We start from the raw sequence: 26,243 nt of genomic DNA on the forward strand, positions 1-26,243 counted from the left end.
GTGGGTTAAGCACTCTTTCTGCTTATGTCACTACAGCTGAGGGAAGAATCTGATGAATGCTATCTAAATTGTTGAGTGTTTCCTTTCCTGTTATGTGCTGCTACTGACAGTAAGCCCTATAGATATTAAAGGAAGGGCTTTGTCCAACAATAGTATTTACTTTACACTACTAGTGTAGTTTATTTATCCTTAAAAGCAAATGAAGCCATTTATAAAAATATGCTTTCCTAGTTTAATTGAATTGACCTAAATCTCAATTGCATCAACATCTTTTGCTGAGGATTTTTTGGAACGCCGTACTTGAAATCTTAGAACAGTAAGAAAAGAATATGCTTTCCTCCCTTTTAAGGCACACATGTACACATGGATGCATATGAATGTATAACTCCAGTTACTTGTACCTCTTAGCAGACTAACAGGTTTGTATTTTAGGGGTTTTCTTCCTTTTCTATGTTTGGTTTTTAGCTTTAAACCATTACATACTCCAAGGGCAGGCTATGCCTCTTGGCAGGGGATAATCTAGTAACCCTAGAGAGGCAAAGAATAGAGCAGAGAGGCTCGCAGCCAGCAGGCTTCCAGAGCATGTCATCGGTCTGGTTTTGCCTCCTCTTTCTGGAGGATGGGATTTCATTCTGCGTTGTGCAAATTACTTTTATGATCATAATTTAAAAAGTAACTAATACCAGTACAGTCTTAATCTTTTCTTTCCCACAGCATGCACAGTTATGAGTTTCTTTCAGAAAGTAAAGAAACTGTAGTCCCAGCTATGCTGCCTGGGGACACTCACTGATTTGACTCTGACACATTTTTCAGCATAGAAAAATACCGGGTTGGTTTTTTTTTTTTTTTTCTGGTGAATACCAGTTCTGGACCTTTTGGTGTTTGGAGGAAAAGGATGATATAATGAACTGAAATTACCCGATGATCATATTAGATCAGGTAAAAATCTATGACCAGCTCAGATATGGAGAAACCTGTCAGGATTGCAAGACGTCCATGCATCCTCACAGTGGCACAGCCTAAAAGAGCACTTAGAAAGGGGACCACTTACCACTTTTTATAAGGGAAATGCACATCACTTTGCAATGTGAGCACCCCCATCCTCCTATTCAAATTATGTATAGTTTATATAATGTCTTGCAGGTCTGTAGCTGCTCTAGTGTATCCAAATGTCCCGTGTGGATCCTGTGATCTGAGCAGCTATTGTATTTGCTGGAACCATGTACAAAGACTAGTATTCAGTCCCTATGGCATAGGCAGATCAGTTGGACACACTGATTTAATGCTGAAATATCCTCCAAATCCAGTTATGAGTCCTGGATTCTAGTCATTGTCTTACACTACATTTTCATTGTTCTACTGCTCTAGAAGGAAAATTTATGCTGAAACTGAGGGAAATCCTTCAGATACCACTAGCTAATTTAGCAAAAGTCATGACTAGGAGAATACTAAAAGAGATAGCCATGAAACTGAAAGAAAATATGGAAGCAGGTACTGAGTTATATGATATCTTGGAAGGGAGGTCATGTAATTCGGAGAGAAGTCAATGAAGAAATTTGACAATGCAGATGGGTGCACTGAAGTAGGGGTAAAAGGAGTTGTTGTGGATGCAGCATTTTGATGAGGTAAAAAATAAGAAGTGAGGAGCTCAAAGAGAAGCAGGAGGCTACAGTAATAAGATGCTTTAACCATTGGACTGAAAAGAACGGATATATTTAATGCTAATTTAGTTGCAAAATAGAAAACAATGAGAGAGGTCTATAAAAGCACCAATACTGAAAGGTTGGGTGATAGAATAACAGAAACAGCGTTGAAGATGGAGTGGTGAAACTGTGAGTGAAGAATGAGATATTCAGGACAGGATGACAGAGAGGTAATCAGACATGGTGGACTGAACTGAGAGGGAGGTCAAGTGAAGAGAGATATGAGTCACCTCCAGGAATATAAGAGCAATCAGGGCTGAGCTCTGAATGCTAAGAGCTGTGAGGGAGATGTTGGGAGAAGCAGAATGGAGAAGAGTTGCAAAAGTCCCAAGGAAAAACATTCAATAATTGAGGAGACAACACAAATTGCTCCAGAATCATGAGGAGGAACGAAAATGTTTTCTGAATGTAAATATGGAGAAGTGACTGATAATCTAGTAGAGCAGAAGGAGCTAGAGCTACAAGAGATCAAGGCACGCTGCAATGCTAAATATCTGGTATGTACAGAGCACTTGTCAGCGTGCTGATTTTGGTGGTCTCTGTGAGCGTTGTGGTAGTGCTACGTCATAGCAGATGACGTGACTGATGAACAACAGTAGTCAGAGAAACAAGTGAAGGAACAGGCTTGGCTGGTTTTTATTTATTTTATACTGAAAACTGAATGCAAATCTCAGTGTCCTACTGAATTCTGAGCCTGGCTCTGGAACATGCTTTAGACAGGTCTCTACTTCAGTGTGGCTGGAAAGAACTGTAGAGACCTCAAAGACACACAGGGATGACCTAACAAAAAGAGTGAGTGGAACAATTGAAGTGGGATACTTTCAGTTTTTATGCAGAGGATCTGACATGAAAACTTAAGAGTGTATTGGAAGAGAAGGAATTCAAAGAGCAAAGTGGCTTTTTATCACTGACAAATTAGGGTTCTCAGCTCAAGGGTTCTCTGTAGAGTATCTCTGGGCAACTTCAGGCATGTCCATCATATATCACTCTGTAGCCAAGCTCCTTGTCTGTAAAATGGAGATAGTGGGATTTCCTTACACTTGCTGCTGGTCTATAAATAGATGATGAGTCCTTTAGTGGAGAGGGGGAGGAAAGGACTGCCTCTTGCCATTTGCATTCCTAGTTCCAAGAACTGTGGGGCTCAAGGTTCTTGGGGTCTTTAGGTTCAAGTGTAGTGGAAGTACAAATAATATTAAGAATTAACATACCCAAAAGGTTTCATTCAGAGCTGATAGTCTATTTATTGTGTGCTCCTATACTTCATGGTTTTGCTATTTAAGCAGAAGTTATTCTAAGATCTCATATATGCATGAAAATCAGTGTGGACTGAGATACTGTTGCTGTAGTAATTCTGACACTTGTTTTTCTGATGCTGCCCATCCCCTAGAGCTTCCAGATAAATATCTTTTCCAAATAGAAAGGGGAGGGTTTTGTACGGGGGCTTGTGCATGTGCCTGTGTGCATATGCATGTGTGATTCCCACCTGGAACTGAAGACTTATTTCTTTTAACTGGGAACTTTTAGAACATTTACTTTAGCATCACTTAAGAGATTGTCTCTGAGGTGATTGTATTGCTTCCCACAAAAGTAATTACTAAATTAAATAGGTATCTTCTAGACAAACTGTAAGCCGTGCAAGAGCTATGTACAGAAATAAGTTTTACTTCACTAATTCTCTCATAATTTCAGACAGTAATGCTTTTCCATTACCATCTGCAAAGTGAACAAAGAATGTTGCTATGAGGCATTGCAGTCTTTCACAGTGGTACCTGTCAAAAATCATAAAATATTTTGGAATGAAAAACTTGGACTACATAGAATAGAAAAGTAGGTAAAAAAACAGTGTACCTGGTCTGGTTGTGAAGCGTGGGAAGCTGAAAAACATGTTTAAGGTTTGGACAGCTGATACAATTATGCAATGTGTGTCTTTAGTCCCTGAGGGATAGTTACCCTAAAGAGAAAGGCAGAGGGGAAAAGGCATGGGTTTCATTGCTGAGTGAAATATGTTTCAGAACAGATCATAGAACCAAATCAGTTTATTTTTGTCAGTTGAACTCTATAGTATTTGATTTGGATGAATATGGTGCTATACTAGAGAAAGTTGATGGGCTCAAGCAAAGATCCTCCACATACCAACAGGTTGCTGGTTAGCTGGGTGGCCCACTTTGTTTCCACCAGCATTACTTTTTGCTCTGGAAGATACAAGCCCTTGGTGTTTGGCAGAATGTGAATAAATGTGCCTTCTAGGAGGAAGGTGTGATTCCTACTCATGGTAACTTCCAGACAGCAAAAGCCCAAGGCTGCCAGGACATGATTCTTTACCTTTCCTTTACCAAGGAGTGGAGGGGGCAGAGTCCCAGCGCTCTGCTCCTGATACTTTGTCTTGCACATTAGGGACTAACAAAAACTCATCAGTAACCTGTGGCTTTGACCTGAAATCAGAGGCTAACAGGGATCTGTTAATGCTGCTGCAGATGGGCATGGCCTGCAAGGAGGGAGGACAGTGGGGAGGAACAAAAAAGTCCATTTAGGCTGTAAGAGACTGTCCCCCTGGCTTAAACATTTGCCAAGACAAGCAAATGGGAGTGGCTGACCCATGAGATGTGAGATTTTCCTTAGACACTCGCAATTCTTTCAGTTGGCTCGTCTGGAGCTGAAGAAAAGAGATGGGAGAAGAGAGGAAGTGACATTTATGTCCCAAAATAAACCTGAAGAAATATCATGAAGCCTGGAGCAGGTCATTAACTGCTCACATGCAGCTCTGTAGTGACTAACTCTCATCCTGTTAAACTGCCTGTAGCAAAAGCTGCTGGCCACAAAACAAGCCAGTTGTGTACCATTCCAGGTGACACTGTGCTGGCGATAGGAAATTCACAGCCCAAGTTTGCATGGGCTGTCACCCAGCAGAGCTCCAGGCTTACTTTGAAGTGCCCTGGATGTTGTCTTGTCCAAAATTGCAATATAATTTACATTATTAACAGAAACTGTAAGAAAAATATAGGTAGTAAGCAAGTTCTTCACTTTGGTAAATTAGTATGAGGAGAAAAAGTGTACACAAGATTGGGTCAAGCTTATGCAACCAGATGACTAAGTTCTTTGTTTTTTAGTGAAATCTCCTGTGTCCTTGTGGGGGAAATGTTTGCCACCTTTTCTGGGAACTCTGTACATCTTTGTCATTGGTTTGAGGAGTTTTAGGAACAAAACCAACAAAGACGATGGAATTGGTCACGATGGCTCAGCACCCCCTCAGTTTTATTGCACATTGCTGACATAATGACACAGATAAGAGGATACCTCGATTCTTTGGGTCTTTAGAAAGCAGACAGCTTTCTGTTTCAGTTGTGTCTCCTTTTGTTGTTTTCTCCCCTTTCCAATGCTGTAAGTTGTCATCTTTTGATAGCATTTTACCATCCTACTTTCTGTCTGAGAACCAAGTTTGTAGTATATGTAAGCTTCTTAAATGCAAAGACTGGGGCAACACCAAACATGCAGTAAAAAATCATTTCCTTGTGGGAATTTCAAAAAAGCAGTTAAAATGCCATCAAGTATGATGAGAACAATACAGTGGTTTTCCTGTATTTAACAGTAATGACATGCTCTAAGTATTTGTGCCATCCTAATTAATATGCCTGGTTTTGATTCTTCTGTATCAGGTTACGTACATCAGAAATGTAATACAGAACTATTTGATAAACCATAAAAGGCCGCAGATTTTCCATGTGTAAAGTATGAAGCAGTTTGTAGACAAGGGGCAAGCACTCCAAACCTAGTATCAACCTGGCTGAATAAGTTTGGCTTTCTGTGCCTTTTTTTTACTTCTACCACCCCTATGTCCTATTCTATTCTTTGGTCCCTGCCCAGGTGGACAGCTAGATTCCATTTCTGTGTTTTGTCTTTTCTTATTCTCTTACTTGCTTAAAGATGTTTCTCTTAGAGGGTGATTTGCTCATTTGGCTTTTTAGTTTTTTGAGACTTGCAGTTCCTTAGAAGAAAATGTGATGGATGGAAGTACTTCACTTTCCAACCATTATTGAAATTTTATTCATTAATATTGTCACTGCCTGTCAAAGCTAAAGAGCAGAGAAATACTGGGTATGGGGAGAAGAGATCAGAAGACTCAGTATTCTGCCATTTGATGTCCCTTCCTTTCTTCTCTTTTTTCTTTTTTTTTTGGCTTTTCTTTCTATATCATAACATTAAAAGCAGGAGAGTTCATTTATGAGCTCCTTGACTGATGAGCAAAACCTATCCTTTGAGTATACTGTTATATTTATGACATTTTCATTCATTTTATTCATTCATTCTGCTCCTCAGCAGAGGAGGTAGGCTTTCTACATCAGTTTTGTATTGTAAGATTTTGTTTCTTGAGCTATTTCAGTGACTGGTAGTAAATGCATAGCTATTCCTTTGTATCCTCTAAGATCATCTTGTTTGTAATCAGACAATACTAAATTTGACTTCCTGTTGTTGACACCTTACTCAGCCCACAATTAGCCAGAATCTAATTTCAAGAGCACAGTATAAGTATCTGCAGTACCATCTTGCTAATAGTCTGCCAGGATGTCTAAGATTAATTGGATGTGTTTGTAGTCTCTTTAATGGATCACGCCAGGTCTCACACACCGTCCCAAATCCATTAGCCAAACTCCAGCATCAGGGGACTGGTATAACTGAAGGGCAGCACCAGAGTGTGCAGTGGTTAAGCCAGCTTTGTCTGTGTGTTTCAGTGGCTTTCTTAAAAACTGGAGGGTACTGTGATGTTTGCCGTTATCTAAATGAATGCTGCAAAGGGGTGAAGGTGGGACACACTTGGCGGCCCTCTTTCTCCTTTGTGGCTTTGATTTGCACGCTTCTCAGAAAATAATGATGTTCTTGCCATCCCTATGAGGTGGAAAACTGTCCTCTTGCTGTTTTTTTGCTCTTGTGAAGTGACATGAATCTTCACTGGACTGTTGCTTTTAGTCTCCTTGTCTCAGAAAGGATTGGGTGGAGAGGAATAAGATAATGTGTGATCATGTCATTGTCATCTCTCGTGGACTCTTCTGGCTTTGGGTTGAGCTTACTGAAGATGAGGCAAATCTAGCAGTGCCTTTGCCTTTGGATGAGACTCTTAGATTCAAAAGATGAGCTATTTCTGTTGCTCTGAGAAACAATGAGCATATGGTATAATTTAAATCAAAGATAAAATCGGCCACTATAAAATCACCTGCTGCAGCTTCTCTGGAACCAGTAGACATAGCATTCTGGCTTGGTAACATGCAGGCTACCCTGCCTGAAACATGCCCAAAATCACAGTGCCCATAGCCAACATTAAGCTATGCTGTTGAAAGGGCTCTCATGGACAAGCAGTGTTCCTTCCTGAATGGAAGCTCTGCATCCCAAGTGAGATAAACCACAAATGAGAGATGGCCAGACCTGACTGACAGCCTCTGCATATTTCCTCTGCATAGACAGTGAAAATTTTTAAGGTCTAAAGATACGACTCAAGAATAAAAGACAATCATTTCCCCAGCTTTCCCCAACACTCCCCACCCTTCCCCAAAAATAAAATTGTGTCCAAAATGTCCAAAGAGAAGAGGAGGGCAGGTTTCTTCATATTTATGATATAGAGTGTGCTAGTCAGGACATAAATGGAGGCAAGAGACCTACAGGCTCCAAGCCCTCGGTTTGTGTAACTTTGTTATTACTGTGCCCATTTCTTTGCCCCTAACCAGGAGAAGTGTTCAGTGTCCATGACTTACTGAATCTCCAAATCCCAAGGGTTGCAATTTAGGATGTACAGCCTCTTGTGCATGGGGAGCCCAGCGTATATATTGATTGGGTCATTTTGAAAAGGATGTAAGATGTACTTCACATCTTCCCTTTCCTTCCTCCTGCCCTGAGCTGTGCAGCCCAAGGCTAGGATGACAGGTTTAGTGCTGCAGTTCCGTAGACGCTCTCCCCTGTCGCTACTTAGGAGAGGGATCTTGCCCTCTGTCATCTTTTGCGTGATATCTTTCAGGCCATTAGTCTAATGGCTTCATGCAATAGAAGTGCAGGGAATAAAATTAAAATGGATCCAATTGTTTAATTTATCTTGGGAGATTTAGGTAGTAGAGAATGATTTTTATTTCACCTCCTGAGAAGTTGATTATCTGTTTGAAAAAAAACAGAGACTACTGGTATTTTAAATCTTCTGGAAGCACAGAAGTGTAATGATGGAACTGCTAAGACTATTGAGTCAGGGGAAGAACAGGAGTCTAAGTGTCAGCACAATGGGTCCCCGGACGGGTGATAAATTACAGAGACTCTCAAGATATTTACAGAAGGCTGATCATTTTTATTAAGAAACCCATACTTTTATACCCTAGTTCAATACAGGTGGACCTAATTGGTCCTCCAATCAAAACACCATCACCATTGGCTAATTAAGAAACCACCCTTTGGTAAACAAATCTCCATAACACATTCCACATGTTCACAATACCAGGTGCAGCAAGTTAAGATAAGAATTGTTTCTCATTCTTTTCTCAGATCTTCTCACAGCCTTTACCTGAACAGAAAACAACAACAATAACAGACAACAGAATGTTGTCTGTTTCTCTCTGTGGTCAGAGAGCTGCTGCCACATCTAAGTTTTGTTAGAAATTTTGTTACCTATTTTTTATCTTCAGTTGTAGGCTAAGGGGTGTTCCACTGCAACATAATTAGTGTTATCTTGGTGTTTGTTGTCCTTTTAGTACAGCTTCAAGAATAAACAGATGGAAATGTTGGTAAGCAGACTTGAATGCATTGGAGATCTTAGGATAAATAATTAGAATACTCATTAACTGCATTCTGACAAATGAGCCAGGCCTGGAAATGTCGCTGTGGTCTATTGCATCCACAGTCTATGTATTAGCAAGTTTTTCCAAAGTATTGATTATCCATATATTCACATCCATATGGACTGTAGACATGGTCCCTAATCTCAGCAGTCCATGTCATAAGGATTATGGCACCAGCTTTATCTCTCTTTACCCCATGCATTGGTTGCAGTTACTTTGACTTTTCTGATGCTATCTGAAACTGTATGTGTGCAGCTCCAATGTTATTTTTAACATGGTGACTCTATCAACTTTGATTTTGGTAAAATAAGTAAATAAATAAAATAAATAGAAATGTTATTTCTTCTGTATCATCTGAAATTGAACTCATATAAAGGGTATGTCTGTCATGCTGCTGTAGTGCTTTATAGAATCTTATCTTTCCCATTTTACTTTCCAAGCTGCTTAAAATGTCAACACTGATAAAAATTCAGATGCACAGACTGAACAGTCAGCAGTGTAGGTGCACAGACGTGTGGGTGTAGGTGCATGGATGGATGGATGGAAGGATGGTGGAAACTGTTTGAACCAGAAGTGAAACCAGAATTTGAAAGACCTCATCCCTCTCCTCCCATACACCAGCAAAACAGGATGCTTTCCTTATGCTAGCACACTGGTTTTATTGGATGAATAGTTTTGAAATTTGGGTTCGCCCTGAAGGGAAAGCCAGGTATAGAGGCTCGTGCGGAACTTTGAGTATTTGAATCTGAATTGCACCCTGTTGAGAAGTAGAAGAGTGAGATGAGTAAAGCTTTCATTAATATTCACAGCCCCAAAATAATTGTCTGTGGTTTTATAGTCATGAGAATGAGAAGTTGTCTTTCAGCAATCTGCTGTGGCACTTAAGACAGAATGTGCTGCCTGCTCCAGCATCTGAATAGGAAGAGCAGTTTCTGACCGTCTTCTCTCTGTAGCTGGCAAACTTGGGCTCCTCTAGCAGTGTTTGAAGAGAATTAGACATGATCCTCAAATGGTAAAGAAAGGAGGGACTCATGAGGCTCAGCTGTGTAGCTTCCTCTCCTTCAAGTCTCATGCATTAGGAAGCTAGAACTCGAGATGTTTCCTTCTTTTGTTCTTGTGTGTCTCATTTAAATAAGGACAGCATTTTCCCTGCATTATTTGACTCTAGTTACTAATGTGCATTTGCTTTTCTATGCGTTTCTGTCATCTGAGTCAAATGCCATTTTCCTTGTGAACTCAATGTGCTCATGCTGAGCATAGAAATCCATGAGCCTAAAAGAAAATAGGGAGATCCGTGTAGTTCCAGTGAACTGATGCTTCTTTCTCTTATTCATCTCAAGTTGGCAGAACAGGCAGTTCACTAAACAGCAAGACAGGCATCAGTTCATTAATACATCTGCTGGCATTGCACAGAGACTCAAGAAGGACACTTTTTGTTGGTATTTTTTCTTTGGGGTTATTTTCATTTGTTTTTGCTTTTGTCAGCTTTCTCTGGCCATTGGGCCCAGTGAGATAAATGATTTTTTAAAAAATACAGACCTATATAAAGATGGGCATTACTTGTAGAATTCAGCAACTCTGAGCTAGTGCACCTGCTCCCTGTGCTTACCAAGCAAACAGTGTTCTTCACTTGCTATGATTGATTTAGTTCAGATTTTTGCATTATTATGGCATGTAGACCAGGATCAATTTTTATATGTTTGTGTGTTAGTACCTGCAGTCACATACCTGTTTTGTTTCTTGTTTCCTCCCTTTTTAACTAAATACTTGGGAAATTTTTCAATCTGAACACCACCATAAGTCTTCTAAAACTTGGTGTACTCAGCCTTGGTGTACTCTGACTTGTGAATTCAACAAAAATTCTGTTTAACTAAAGAGATTTTTGAACATTAGGTTTGTGGGGCAAATACTCCAGTTCAGCTGGAAGAGCATATAACATTTAACTTGACAGAAAGGGATTTGTGATACTTGTAGGATGTCATATAGATACTCCTTCTTCTAAAAGAGAACAGTACTTAAAATTGAGAACCTGTTCCCCATAGGTTATATAGAGAAAGGCAGTTTCTGTTGCCAAGAAATGCTCAGAAAGGCTTATGTTGTATTTGTTGTGGTTTGTTGTTTTACTTTGGTGGTTTTTGTGGGGTTTTTTAAATCATCTGCTTGGTAGAAGAATCTTATTGATTTTGAAAGGAAACTTTCAGCATGAACGCAAAAGAGATTTCATCACTTTGTTGCTTTGTCCAGTACCATCAGTGAAGGGGTGAAAAGAGATCTTTTTGTTATAATTGTAAGAAATATCTCAGGGTTTGGTTTAATTTCATCCTTCTTCTGGGCTGAAATGAGCCATTGTGCAGATGCCTATCACAGTTACCTTCATGATGTTGAAAATGAACTTTGCTGCCAATTTCATGGCCAAGTGACTCTGTATGGGCACATCCCAGTGTGCTGCTGAATGCTCAGCTTCCATTTGCAGCTCACAACATGCCACTGGTTCCTCTCTCAAACACCACAGAAAGGCATCATTCCCATCAATACAGTGGAAAACACTCAGTCACACACCATGTCCTAATGTCTTCTCTGCCAATTTCTTTAAGGTAAATTTTAGCATTCTGGAAAGAACCCTTTAGCAGCTTTGGCCAGTTATTAGATGGTTTGGGCAAAGTAATTTGACTCCTTGTGATCTTTGTCGTTCACTGTGCTACAATCAGGATTTCACAAATTTCTTTCTGCTAGCATTATTTCAGAGCTTTTTCTGTGATTTTGTTTTCTTTGTTCCCTGTAGTATCTTTTTCCTTAGCTCTGATCTAAACCCATTCTTATTTTTTGAGCTGTTTCTGAGTGTTGGATTTGGAATAATTCATCAGCTTGAAGCTACATGCATAGGTCCTTCCTTTGACTGTAACATTTCTTAGGTAGATATACCAATTTGATTACTTGATGGGCACAACCTTTTTTTTTTCAAGGCTGCAACAGCTTTTTAGGAACCAGGGATTTTCCTATAAATTGATTGAGCAAGAGCAATATCCTGCAGAGCTCAGCAACCATGAGACACCCTAGAATTTTATGCTAAAAAAGATGGTAGAAAAAAAGTGAAATCACAGCTATGAAAAACACACAGAAAAACTCAGTGTGTTTTAGCCAACAACTTGCCATGCTTTATTCATGATCTTAAAGGAATCGTGGATGTTTTTTTCCCCTTTGAGTATTCATCTTTAAACTCAAGCCTCTCCTGTAAGGGCCTGAACTAAACTGTCATTTGAATAAACAAAAAAGTTCTCCTTATAACCATAGGTACTGCTGCACTCAAAGCAAAAGTATTTAGTACTTATTGTAAGTTCCTGAACATGGATACAGACTGTCTCCTTTCAGAGAACATATGAATTCTTTTTTTTTTTGCTTGACTGTTTCTGAGGGAGGTTTTAAAACTCGTATTCAGGCTCATTATCAATGTGCCATTTGGTACAATTACTCCTTTCCTCTTGGCCAGCTTCATATCAACTTCTTTAAAGAACAGAAACAGAGTTTCTTTTTCCTAAGGGAAGGAATGCATAGTTTACACAGGAATAGTTTGAACTTTTTAGCTTTTAATAAGGTGTTTTTTTCCTCTTCTCCCAGCCATTGCAGTAATTAAAAACTCAATTTTTTGTCTTTATGGTGATAGTGGTGAGATGGTACCACTGTATTTAGGAAGTTTAATGTTTGCAATGCCATTTTCTGAATAGGATTACTTTTTTTTAAAAAGAAGAAATGCCTCTCTCAAGTTTCTGAAAATTATTAATATATGCCTTCTAAAACACACATTTTTAGTAAAATAAAATATTGGATATGCCTGCTTCCAATAACGTCAAAAGAAAAATACCAGAAGTTGTTTAGTCCATCAGAAATCCCCTAAGAAATTTAGAAGTATTCAAATTTTTTTTCTGTGATTTCTCAAAATAAACAGGTAGCCCTTTGCACTACTGGTTTATTTTTAGATGGGTGGAGAACTTCCCTGATTCCCAGTGAGGACTGGTAGAGCCAAGGTGCTCTGCTATGTGAGTAACTGTGTCTTCCTCTGTCCACATGGCAATTAGGAAAATTGTCACCCGCTAAGAGAAACCTAGCAAAATGTGAGCAACAAACCTATGGCTTTTTGTGGACTCAGTCCTTTTCTTGGATTGCTTTGTGTTTTGCAGCTGAGTAGAATTTGTAATTTAGGCTGGTTTAAGAGAGAAATCCAACCATGAAAATGTAACTATTACCAGCTCCTTCAAGAAGACAGTTTCAACCACTAGCAAGCTGAAACAAGCATAGGAAAAAATTTTGTGCACTGTTTCTTCATCAGGATATATTTAGGAGTTGAAGGTACCTGGGCTTCAATTTCTGTTTTTTCTTGTTGAATGGGTTAAAGATTTGCTGGAAGGATGATATCTTGTCTGTTGCCCTTAGCTGTGGCTTTCAGGAAGAACTTGAGCTGTGATGGATTAGACTTAACTCTAGTTGATAAGTTTGGGTATGACTGAAAGAGTAGTAGTGTTCCCTGGGAAAATCAGAGATGTGGGCTTAAGCCTTTTCAAGGGGGGAAGATGAAAGTGACCCCATGATTCTCCTTTCTTCCAAGTTCTCTGCCTGCTCTAACAGAAAAGTCCTTGCATCTCACTTCCTCTGCTTTCTTAAAAGTGTGAACTGTTCATCTCCTCCCTGCTTGTCTATTAGGAAGGGTAAAATATCCCTTCCTTTCAAGCTGAAGCTTTTTACTGGAGCAATTCCTGGTACCTATGGAACTGTAAACCCAAGAACAGTGTGAGATCTCTTCTTTTGCCGGCCCTCTTTTTCTCTTGGTTGGTTTTTGGATGTATTCCACTTATAGTGACTGCTCTGAGTCCTATTTTGGAGCTGCTGAGTCTCCAGACATTGTGTGTGATGCCCAGGATAGATCTGTGGTGTCTGCTCCAGTGTCTGGGCACATGACAGTCATGAGCTACAGTACTGTTTATTTGATTTAATCTTGAATCTATATGAAATAAATGCATAAAAGACAGAAAACCTAGTGAGTAATAAGGGAAATAAGGGATACACGTAACAGTTGATAGCAAAGAAATCTAAAAATCCTTATTTTCTATAGTTATATATAGGTTTTTAGAAAGAGATTATATAGCTATTGGTGACATAACATGATAAAGTGCTTCTGTTGCAAGTGAAAATCTTATGTACTATCTTATGATACAGAAAATATCTGGTGTTTTGAGAGAATTCAGATCTATAAAGACATGTTTCGAGTGATGCATTCAGTGCAGTGTAGTTTGCAGAGGTTAAAAAAGTGGCTTTCAGATTGCAATCAGCATGAATAATTTACGTTTTACGTCAAAATGGGGATGAGTCAAAAGCAGGGTCCTAGAGGGATTAGACTTCCAAAACTATCCTCTGCACTTCTGTGCCAAAAAGAGAAATAAATAGACTGTAATAGAGAGATTGTAGCTGAGGGTAGAGCTGTACCATGGTATGGTACCTGTGCTGAAACAGGCAAGGTTAAGAGATGAGAGACTCCATTCATGGACACAGTGCGAAATGCTGCACACCTGGGGAGCAGGAATAATTGGCAGGGGTTTGGAACATGTGAGTGCTGCTTAGCATGCAGAGGAAAGCTACTGACAGGCTCTTCATGGCTCATAAAATCACTATGCCAGCTCACTGCCACTGCAAATGCACAGGTCCAGTGGGAGCTGTTCTCCACCAGACAGGTAATCATCCTCATTTGGCAAGACTGCACTTAGACTGCAGCGTGGCATGCCTTGTCTTTCATTGGAAAACAGACCTTTGTGGAGTTAGGAAAAGTTTAAATGGGTAATTCACATAGTAAAGGCAAGGCTGATGGAAATTAATTCCAGGTGCAAAAGGAAATTAAAGGGAAACAACTGAGCATGAGATAATAGAAGAGCAGAAAATAAACTATTTTCCTGAAAGAAAAACAAGGTGTTTTTTTTAATTGAAAGTGTTCCCATTTGGATAAAGAGTAGACATAAGTGCTCAGCAATTAGAGGAGTTTTTCAGGTTTCCTGTCATTTCAAAATGACATATGGTGTGTCTGCATCTTGTGTTGAACAATGCTGCTAGAATAAGGTCCATGCTGTCTGTAGTGAAGGATATTTGGGGCGCAAGTTCAAAAGAAACCTTACAACAGGAGCTTGTTGGAAACTTAATCTGCAAAATAAAGATTGGTTGGACGTGGATTGGAAATGAGTAGTATTATGTTAGGGGTTTTTATTTATATAGAGTTCTTGTCATTGAATAATATGACACATTTAGTTAATTGCATCTTTAGGGCCAAGATAATGTTCAGCCTGTTACTACAGCTTTGTGCAAATGCAAGAGGAAGCACAAAGTAGTCACTGGAGCTTCTGAGGAAGAATTAAAATGTAACTTTGTGAAGTAAATTTCCTTTTGATTAAGATAATCATGTATCTGATTATGAAAAATGAGTGTTTAGGAACGGTCTTAAGAGAGAACTTGGTGTGATTACCAGTGAGGAAGGTAATATTAAAGACCCCCAGTGGGATGGGTGGGCTTCAGCCTTCAGCAATGAAATTGCCCTTTGTACCCAAATTCTGTAATAGTGGAGTTTTTTTCTAAAATGGAAGCTAGATATTATGGTATTACATATCAGCAACATTAATAGATTAAGTGATTCCCAGACAGTGGTGGGAATGACAAAACTGGCTGTCATTCTCCAGGAAAACTTCATAAGTTATCTTGTCTGTGGGAGGGCTTTTGATCTGCATGCTGTGCTTCTCAAATCCAAAAAGTAGGCGACCGCAATGTTGTCTCTTATTGGACTTTCTGGAAATCAGCACCCTACTGAAAGATGTGGAAAAATCATAAGAACATACAGAACAGGTTCAAGATGGTCTGGCCTCTTCTTGTCTTTGTAATTTATTTCAAACATGTACTTTTTTTTTTTATTACTTGGATGCAAAGTACTTCAGTTTGTGGTGGGTTTTTTTCATTAAAACCCCAAGTCTTGCTTAAGCCCTATATCAAGTCTATATGAACTTCAGGATTATTAAGAACTACAGTAAAATCTTGAGGCCTGTCTCACAGCCAAACAGCCTATGAAAAACTCTCAAGTTTAGTTTCTCCACTGCTAGCTCTGAAATGACAGCTTGGACAGAAGAATGTGGGAGGGGAGTGCATCACCCTCTTGCCATAAGAGCAGGTCCCAGTATTTCTTTGTGTCTCAGAAAGATCTCTTATATCCTGGAAAAAAAATCAGAACAAGTTCCCAAAAGCACTGAGTATCAGCAGCGCCTGTGACCCGTAAACATCACATTTGTGGCACCGGCATCAAGATGAGATCTCCGCAGTGTGACTACAGGTACTAATGCACACGGCAGTTCCCTCTCCCAGTTCAGCAGACTGATCAGGCTGGGACTGCTGGGACTGCTTTCCTCTTTGAAGACAAAAAAAAATAGAAAAAGAGTGCAAGGTCTGGGTTACTTTCCATTCCTGCAAGTACCAGCTTTTTTGGGAACAGCAAAGGTGTGAAATCAGCCTACGGAGCCTGCTGTCAGCAGTGGGTGTCGCAGCCCACAGCCAGTCAATAGCTATTATGAGCCAAAAAGGCAGAGAAATCTGGCCAACTTGAGCAAAAGATGCAGCAGCAGAGAAGAGCGCAGAATTCTGGCATTTGCTTCTTGCATCGTGGTCTGCTTTTATTCTTGCTGTATTAAAACTGTCATGGCTTTATGCTAATGTGGTTTATTCCTAGCCAGTGATTATTATGCTTTGAATTAGCAGTGCTCTTGAGAGCATTTCTCATGAAAAAAAATCATGTCCTTCTGAGAAATGCGAATGAGGAGGAAAAAGAGCGGTTACTTGCATTAGCTTGGAGCTGTGTGTCTGTTTAAAGAGGATGAAGGAGAAGGGAAACTTTCATGACTGATGCCAGGCACTGCAGGACTCTGAAGCCACAGATTTGTGTGTAAGACAATACTGAAATTCAGAGAAGAGCAGTCAAAATATGGAAATGGTTTTGACACTGTGTTTGGCTTTCAGTGAACCCACCCTCTGGGTAAATTTTTATTTTACTCCAGTGTTAGTTTTGCCTGACTGTAAATCCATACTCATTTACCCTGAGTGGGAAAAGCTTCCCCAGGGGCAGTGAGAGCGCAGCTGGTGTGAGACAGAGTTGTGTTGTGAAAGAAGAGTGTCTTTAAGGGGTGTTGATTCTCAGCAATGGCCTCAGCAATACCAGTTAGGACCAGATAGGAAAGAGAAGTTGTTGCAGCTCAGAGATTTCATAACAAAGGTACCTGGGTAGCAGAGATCTTGGCTCAGTGATGGTGGAGAGAGGGTGAGCAGCAAGAGGAATTAAAACATTTCAGCTGTAGGTTTGTTAGCAGAAAGCCTAATTCAGCAGCAGTAGCATGTCATTCCCAGTTTGCTCAATGGCCCATTTCCTGTATCCCCTAAAAAAAAGAGACCAAAGACAATACCAGCCCACTGCTTTTAGCAGCAGCTCTAAAACATACCATCAGTGGACCACAGTGGGATCTTACTTGCTTGAACTAGAGGCATCTCAAAAACAGAGGAAGGGGAAAAGTAGTGGTCTGTTTGGATCTGCATATAGAGTGCAGTGGTCTGTACCCTGTGCTGGTCTTCAAGACCCAGCAGGTTCCAATGAAATCAGAAAGTATAAGGAAATTTCTGATTTCCTCTTCTTTTTACCCATATGGTTTATTAAGCATAACCAGGCAATTCCCAGCCTTGATACAGCATGTCCCAGCCCCTGTACAGGACAGAGCCTTGTAATGGGTTCTTTGGATAAGAAGGTATTTCTCCAGGCAGTCAGGCACAAAGGGCTGGAACAGAATGAAATGCTTTGGCCGGATTATCTTTTATTCCCTCTGCCTTAAATTGAAAAGAGATGTTCTCAGAAAGGTCTGTCTTTCTCTTTATTACCCCAAAGAATAGTTTTTAACCATTTCCACTGAAATATCTGGGCTCACTCTATCTTGCTGGCTAACTTTTTCTTCTTTGGAAAGTTACAGGGAGCTGTATCTGGCATTGATATTTTACAGGAAAAAGGATTATTGCATGTTAACATTTAAAACAAACAAAAGAGCAATAACAAAATAACCAACCTTTTTGCAAAAACCTGAGGGACTCAAATAGTAGTTCAGTTGGAGTTCTGATAATGAAACCTCCTTTGTGTTAGAAATACATCTCTGGCTGTTCCCATGAAAACCAACCTAAATTTGGCTCACTTAAAGCCTTGAAAAAATTTCCATTGAGATACATAAGAATTTGCCAGCCAAAATCTCTGGTGATTCTGTCAGTGTGGAGTGGGCGTGTTCATGCCTTCAAAGCAGTGTTCTTGCTAGGGTTCCTGAGCTCAAGCTCATGCCTGAGGTTAATATTTAAAATATGAGAGGTGAATAGAAACACTGGGCTGTTGTCTTCAGAGCAGGAGAGCAGAGCATCCTGCCTTTATGGATCCAGACTGTGTGTGCAAACCACTCAAATCAGTGTTAGTGGCAGTGTCACATTACAACACAAGTCTGGGAAATGGTATCCCTTAAAAAAATTTTTAAAAAACCAAAACAACAACTTTAAAAATGAACAAACAAAAATAACAGCCACAAACCACACAAAACCTCTGCTTGTATGCTGACTGAACTATGCAGCTGTGACAGAGAGACAACCTCTCATGTTGCTGATACCTTCCCTCTGTTGATGCTTTCTTTGTGGTCCTGGCTTTCCATTCTCTGTGCCTCTAGTGACAGAGATGTTATTTCCCAAAACTATAGGCATTAATTTTACCTTGCAAATGTGGGACAGGGAGACCCTGCAATATAACTATGTCAAGTCACCATCCCCAGACTTTTCTTGTTCTCATCAAGTAGGAAGGGTAATTTAAGTTCTTCAGGTTTTTTTTTTTTTCAGTATTGAGACTATCATGATGTATTACAGGGTAAAGGTAGCAGATAACTGAAATCTTAAGAACAGAAGCTCAGTAAAAACCTCTATCCCCTTCAAGGGAATTTGGCCCTAAGTGGGGACTGTATTAAAATCTAAAATTAAAAGTTTAAATGTTAAAAACTTAGCATAAGAATTGGAGGGCAGTGAGTGGGCAGAAAAATGGGATTAGACTTGGGCCTTGCACTACAAGAAAGACATTGGGGTACTGGAGAAGGGCTGGTAGAGGTTCTGGAGCACAGGTCTTATCATGAGTATCTAAGACAGGAGAGATTCTGAGGAGAAAAAGGAGGCTCGGGGGGACCTTACAGGTCTCTAGAACCACCTAAAAGGAGGGTGTAGCCAGGTGGGTATCAGCCTCTTCTCCCAGGTAACCAGCGGTAGGACTAGAGGAAATGGCCTCAAGTAGCACCAGGGAGCTTTTAGGTTGCATATTAGGATAAATTTCTTCATGGAAATGGTTGTAAAGCATTGGAACAGGCTTGCCAGGGCAGTGGTGCAGTCACCATCTTTGGAAGAATTTAAAAGATGTGTAAATCTGGCATTTGAGGGTGTTTAGGGGTGGACTTGGCAGTGCTGGGTTAACAGCTGGACCCGATCTTAGAGGTCTTTTGCATCCCAAATATTCTATGATTCTATGATTTTTTTAGCATTCTCTCTCTTACCAGGAAGTTTTAATGTGGTCCCTTTTTATAACCCAAGCAATATCAATGGACACAGTAAAGGCTCACTATTTATGAGGGTCCTTGCTATTAATAAATATTAGTAAAACAAAATGTTTCTTTCCATTGCAATTAAAAAAAAAAACAAACTTGTAATATTTCTTTTAAATTATATTGCATCCTTTTTTTTTGGCTTTCCCTTCCCCATTCTCTGTCACAATTCCCGAGGAATGGCTGATGGCTGAACTGACAGCTGTCTAGAGCAATGTAGAAAAATTTGTTAAAAGCCATAACTTTTATAACATAATAACCCATATTCCTGTTGAATCTTGTTGTTACTACTGTTCTTTACAGTAGATTAAAAATTTCACTAAGAGAAAAGAAAACATTGAAATATTTTTTCCCTTTGTTATTCTTCTCCATGTCGATGAAAAATTTTTTCTATCTGTGTGGTTTTCTGATTGCTTATTAAAGCATTTATTTCACTTCCCACCTTCCTTGTGTTTTTCTCTTTTTCTTGCTGAAATTACAGCTGAAGAGGTGGAAAGACTGGCTGCAATGCGTTCAGATTCTCTAGTACCTGGGACTCACACGCCTCCTATCAGAAGAAGGAGCAAATTTGCCACTCTTGGGAGACTTTTTAAGCCATGGAAATGGAGGAAGAAGAAGAGTGAAAAATTTAAGCACACTTCAGCAGGTAACAGTCGCGTTGGGGTCGGTTTATTAATCTGGAACTTTTTGCTCATCAAGGCTGAAAATTTGTAATATGGCCTCAGTTTATATGTATTTCAACTCTTGAAGCTTGGCTTGGAGAGATTCATCAGATTCTAAAAGAAGATCTCTAACTTTGTTACAAACTTTTTCTTTAAAAGCCCCAAAGTGACACATTAGGTGCAGTACAATTAGATCAGCAGCTCACCAAAGCTGTATTTTCAGGTTGTACTACTAGAGCTAGAGCCTAACTCAGAAGAAATATTTGAATATTGATTCCCCAGATTATGAATAAAGGAGAAGGCAGTATGAAAAGATAATGCTAGAGGTCGATTTAGCCACATTTAAGCTCCTGTGAGTGCTAATAAAGGAGCGAGAAAAATACAGGATAAAGAAGTTGACATTGTGTTGAGTAACTTGCATAACCAGAAATTATTCATTCCATTGGGCAGGAATGATGTGTCCTTTGTTTTTTTCAGAAAACTGAATCTCAGTTCCTGCCACACCCCTCCTTTTGCCATTGCTTTCTTGCACTACTAGTTCAAGACCCTTTTTTATTAAAAAAAAAGGGAAACTGAAAAAATGTGGGTTTATAATGTAAATTGATCTGAGCAAGAACCCCAGATGCAGACATTGATGCATGTGATGAAAGCTCTGCAATTTATTTAGAAGGTTTATTTTCTTTATTCTTCTTTCATGATGGCCAATAATTACTACATTTGGTTCTGCAAGTCTTTAGCCTGGATTATCTGTGAGAAAACATGGTGTTTCTCCAAATTTCTTGTTTTCACTAGAACTAGAAAGAAAGCAGTGAGTATCTTTCTCCTTCAAGTGTCAGAAGAGGCTTGAGCTACAATCAGTTGCTTTTCTGCCCTGTGTATGGCGCAGTGGAAGGTTTTAGGCACTACTTGGGTGTACCTGTGGCACCCCAAATCCTGCACTCCTGAAAGTGGCCCACAATGGGGTGAGACATGTTATTTAACTGTGAATTCTTGAATGAGTTTAAATGCAGAATAAGTATTTTCAGGGTTTGTACCTGAATGAGTTCTTTACTGTGTGCTGTTTAGGCTGCTTTCTGATTCATCAGCCAGAAACTAATGAACTGGAATAGATGGCCATATCACTCTGAGTGATGATCATATTTTTTGACTTGACAGCTGGGAATCTATTGTCACCAAAAATGACATCTTTCTGCAAAAAAAAAAAAAAAAAAAAAGACTTGTCTTTCATATTCTGCATCAGTCATAACCATAGTGTAGTGTAGTAGGATTTCCATGAAAACCATGTGGCTCTTAGGGATATGTGGACACTGTGGTGACAACTGCTTTGAATCTAGTTTCAGCATGCTGCCTTGGTTGGTTACAACTAGGAGAATAACTATGGCTGTTCAGGAGGCACCATGGGTTGCCAAAGCTTGCCTACTGTTGATTTTTATGGTTTCTGCAGCTCCATCTGATGAGGCTGAGCTGAATACTGCTGTGTTTAGACTGACTGGTTTGAAGCTGGATGGAATATGGCTCCATAGTCTGCTCTGGGCAGTACAAAAAGTATTGCTAAGATTTGCCCCATTACCAAAATATTTGGAAAGTACACAGTGATTAAAACCAGACTGAAAACATGTATTTTCTCTTCTCAGAAGAATAGGAAGTTTTACCAGACATGCCAGCATATATTCTCCCCTAGTAAGAGTGAGTTAAGTGTCTGAAAAACCAATTTAGAGCTGGGTCTCCAGGAACATTTGTCAGTCACAGTACCGGGTTTGATCTCAATTGAATCCAAAGCCTTTCTCTTTTTTTTAGAAAAATTTTTATTTCTAGTAAGTTAACAGTATCCTGCAGCTGCTCTGCAAAATTGGTATTCCTGTCAGCTCCCCTGCTAGTAACTGCAGCAAAATTGACAAGGATGTCAAATTTGCTGAGCACCTTGTAGAACACAGGGATAGAGATTTGCTTCTGGACTGTGCGAGAGCTGGGACCTCACAGTTTCCATCATCCCCAACCCTGGAGAACAGGAATCCACCAGCACCCTACAAGACCCCCCAGTTAAGCAATTAAGAAGCATTGATTGAACCTTGGATGTGTAGGACAAAAGATTTGACACATGGAAAACTAGCATTTTTCTGCCAGCGTTTGCATGGCCTCTTGTCTAGTACCTCTGATCTCACTGAGGAAATATATTTAATCTTTATAATAAATCTAAGGACAAGCTTGTGAGATGGCATAATGAGAGCCAGCATGAAACTTCATAATACAGGCTTATTTTCTTCTAGTGCACTGATAAATGTGACACTTGGAAAAAAAGCATTCCCATTAGTGTCCTACAGGCACGCACCCAAGCTTTCCCGCCTGCACAGAACATCAGTAATTATCAAAAAATAGATACTAATACAAGTATTTTATTAGGCCCTTATTTGCTGCAACAATGGATTCAATTATTTTTAATGTCAAAAGTGGTAAGGGTCAAAACACATGGCCTAATCTGATGAAATTTCCTCTGAAATTAATGGGAGATTCTTCTCTGGGAGAGGACAGAAAGAAAGAGAGAGTCAAGCTGATATGTAAGGTTGAAAGGTTGCCTTTTTCTTGCTATTTCCAAGTGCTAGCATTTTGTATCCATATCTTTATTAGACTGAAAGCTCTGCTTAGTTATTCAGGGATGAATGTTTTAAAATACAGTTCAGCAGTCAATGAGCAAAAAACCTTTTTGGTGATAGGAAAAGTTATTTTCCGGCACCTGGTAATTGCATGAGGTGAAACACTACGTAATTTGATTGATGGAGGACTTCAGTGTTACTATATATGACTCCTCTCAGCACATAAATACTCAAATTGTGCTGTTTGAGCACAAGTCCCCCATCCTCCATCTTTGTTATTGTATTGTCACTGACAAGCAGAGGGTCAAAAGGATGTTCATGTTTCGTAGAGTTTCCATGTTTATAGGTTACGTTGGTTTTGGTATCTGTGCAGTGACATTGCAGAAGGGTCCAAAGTCTGACACTGCCTTGGTGCTGACTTGGTAAGAGTCATGGGTTTGATGCAGCCCTCTCATGCCTTTGCCTCGCAGTGTGAGGTCTCTGTGAGATCATCATAAGGTATTTTGTAAAGCAGCCAGAGCAGGTAGAGAAGATCATGGGTAGGGTGATCTGTGTGCAGATGGGAAGCACCAGATGAGCCGTTGGGTTTGATATGAGCAACCTCTTCTGCTGGAAGGTGGTATGTTAAGGAGGTATGTAAGGAGTGTGCCCTGTGAATGAAAGATGGGCTTTGGCTAGGCATATGCTCAGAAAACAGGGATATTGCACTCTGTGAGGGACACCAGTGTACCACAGCAGGAGCAGAAACAAGTCAATTCTCACAGTATTGTATTCATAGGGTAGCCCCAATGAATGTAGGAATGATGCATCTTCTGTGTTCTCAGAAGGCTAATTTATTACTTTATAATACAATATTATATTAAAGAATACTATGCTATACTAAACTGAAGAATACAGAAAAATACTTACTGAATGCTAAAAAGATAATAATGAAAACTCGTGACTCTTTCCAGAGTTCTAACACAGCTTGGCTCTGGTTAGGCAATGAGTGGAAACAACTCACACCAGAATCTAATCAGGCAATCACCTTTGGGTAAAAAAATCTCCAAACACATTCTACATGAGCAAAACACAGGAGAAGCAAATGAGATAAGAATTGTTTTCCTTTACTCTGAGGCTTCTCAGCTTCCCAGGAGAAAAATCCTGGGTGAAGGAATCTTTTCAGAGAATGTGAATGCCACATCACAGTAATTCTCCTCCTGGACAGAAGTGAAGTTCCCACCAGCACAATGTGGTTTTCAGTGTCAGGTCCTCAAATCATTTTATCACAGAACATCTATTGGATGGGTGATGAGACTCCCACAGTACAGCATAAACTCTCTGGACACTGAAGTTCCATATACAGGGACTTAGACAAAGAAACCAAATTCTGCCACACTGTTATTCATGCTACAGTCGATGCTATATATTTTTAAAGTTAGTGAAGATTTTTGCATGAAGTGTGGAAACCTTTACTTTCATGCAGGGCCAAGGCCCCCTCAACAAAAATGTGAGGTATTATAAAGCTGGGAAAACAGGCAAACTTCTAAATGGCAAGATTCTGTCTCTTGACAGGATGATTTCTTACAGCTGACAAGGAGCAGTGTCATGGCAGAAGAAACGAGGAAGAAACATAATTTTCTATACTCAAGCACATTTCCATGGCTAGATGCAGCTGGGATGGCTCTAGAAGACTGGTCAAGATTTTAAAAGCCAAATGGGGCTCTCTGAGAATCAGCAAAGCAGATAGCAAGAGAGCAAGCTGACTGTCTCTTCTGCTAGACCTTTGTCATTTTTTTAATACCTTGATCTTCTTCTGCTCGCCTTGCTGTGGACTTGGAAAATGTTCCTGGGTGTGTTGCTGTTTTATTGCAGTGCTGTACACATGCTGAAATGTCATTTCCTGGAGATGTTTTGGAGAAGGAACTGCTTCTGAAAGAAAGAAGCTTGAGGGGAAATAGATTCTGCACTTACTTGAAATATTATTGAAGGTTTTTTATTGCTACTTTCGTCAAAAGCCAACTATTTGCAACCTTTCAGAAAAAAAGTGTTTCAGCTGCTTGGAGGATTTTGAGTAGAGAAAAACGTCTTGTTTTGTCATTTCCCATTTCTGGTGACCTTCATTTTAAAGAATTGGTGCATATGTCTTCCACCATCCTTGCTTCCTGAATCCCAGTGCTCAGGCAAAAGGGAGAAAGAAGCATGTAACTTGTACTTGAAGGACACTTGTTGGAATGACAAAAGAAAAGCAGGAAAGGAAATCTTTTGAACTCAGCCTTTCCTCCTAGGTACATTGAAACCTCCTTTTATTTGTGTCCCAGTTTCCCTTCCTAGAAATACTTGCAATCCTCCTCCACAGGGCAGTAATCACATATCGGTCCTCTGGTGCCACAGTTCCCATTCCAAAAGCCATGGATGAACTAGTGAGCCACGTCCTAGTCTGTGACCAGGGAAGACACGACTGTGATTTTCTAGCCTCATGCTTGGGGTACCCTCCTGAGAATAGGGAAGATCTGCTCCTGTTTAATTTAAGGCTTCATTGGTTTAGGTTACATTGTAGAGATTGGTGTTCAAAACCTGTCTCAAGGTATAGGACTAGGGAGTTGGAAAGGATGAAGACTGAGGCTGAAATAAACCAGAATAACAGAAGAGCCAAAAGGCAAACCATTGTGAGCCGAGCATCATCAGTTGGCTTGGTGGAAAAGGACATTCAGAGCAGGTCTGTGGATTGATCTGCTGCCTAAGGGCCTTAAGACTCTTTTAATACTTATCTGTACAGAGGAAGAAAATCCTCTCTTGCTAGAAGTTACTCTGTTAAGTAGGAATAGAGGAGGTCTGCACTGTCGATCTAAAGATTTAAGCCAAATAGTGTAGACAATGCCACAAAAGGGAGCGTGTGGATTTTTTCAGTTTACTTTTTGGGGAGGGCATAACATCTAAGTGAGCCTCAACAAAGCTGACTCCTCCAGCCTTTAGCTGCCCCACTCCCAAAATTTGCTTTAAAACCGATATTAATTTTGTGCCTGAATCTTTTTTTTTTCCACTTCTTAATCCGTGGTGCTTTTTCCAACCATATTTTTTTTAAAGATACTCTATAAAAAAAATCATATGTCAGTGTGTTTATATAAGTTAAGTCTCCCAATCAGCAGAGGGGATTGCTTAAATTGGCAACACTTACAGGCAAGGATTTTTCAGTGTTTCTGATAAATAAGAAGAAGAAAACAAAATGTGGTAAAGCTGTTCAATTTAAGAAACTGTTATTCCTAAACCATACCCAGATCATTTGATTCCTACTGCTGATTATTTCTAACTGCAACAAGTAAATATTTTAAACTTTTCTTTCCAGAATATTCCAGATGGGAGACATTCAATTATATGTTGCCAGTGCTTCTCTTAAACCTTCTGCTTTGCCAGTAATTGCCTCTTGTGTTCTCTCATATAAAACCCTTAGGGTATTAAACTGGTCATGCAATTTAGGTAAGACCTTTGCCTGGGGAAAGGAAGGAGAAGCACAGGTTGGAGACATGCCTGCCTCACCCCTGCCTGTACTTCTGGGGAGGTGGTCTATGGGGTGAGAGACTTGGTGTGGTTTTCCCAAGTGCCAGGTTATTGACATCTATCTACAGAGGTTCTATTTTGTTTGAAAAGAGTGGGTTTGTTTGGATTATTGTCTAACAAGGATAACTGTTTTATAGCACTTTATGGTCCCATTCTGTTCTTCTGAATTTTATTTAATATCTGCTGTGATCCCATGTGAAAAGTATAAATATTTCAGTTAAAATTCCTCTTATACTTTCAAGCCAGACTGTCTCTAGGTTTAGATATGGGGAACAGA

General features: G+C 39.8%; 1 protein-coding gene across 1 annotated transcript in view; it reads left to right on the forward strand.

Annotated features, from left to right (window-relative positions):
• The window catches only part of PHACTR1 (phosphatase and actin regulator 1), a gene marked incomplete at both ends in the record, with an annotated part of 292,048 nt that overhangs the window by 159,601 nt on the left and 106,204 nt on the right, over positions 1 to 26,243 (forward strand). Inside the window, one exon of the mRNA XM_084206533.1 lies at positions 19,658 to 19,822. Within this exon, the coding sequence (XP_084062659.1) occupies positions 19,658 to 19,822 (165 nt within the window). The remainder of the gene's footprint in view (positions 1 to 19,657; positions 19,823 to 26,243) is intronic.

Source organism: Fringilla coelebs, assembly GCF_963513975.1.
Source record: "Fringilla coelebs genome assembly, chromosome: 1".
NCBI classification, from domain to species: domain Eukaryota; kingdom Metazoa; phylum Chordata; class Aves; order Passeriformes; family Fringillidae; genus Fringilla; species Fringilla coelebs.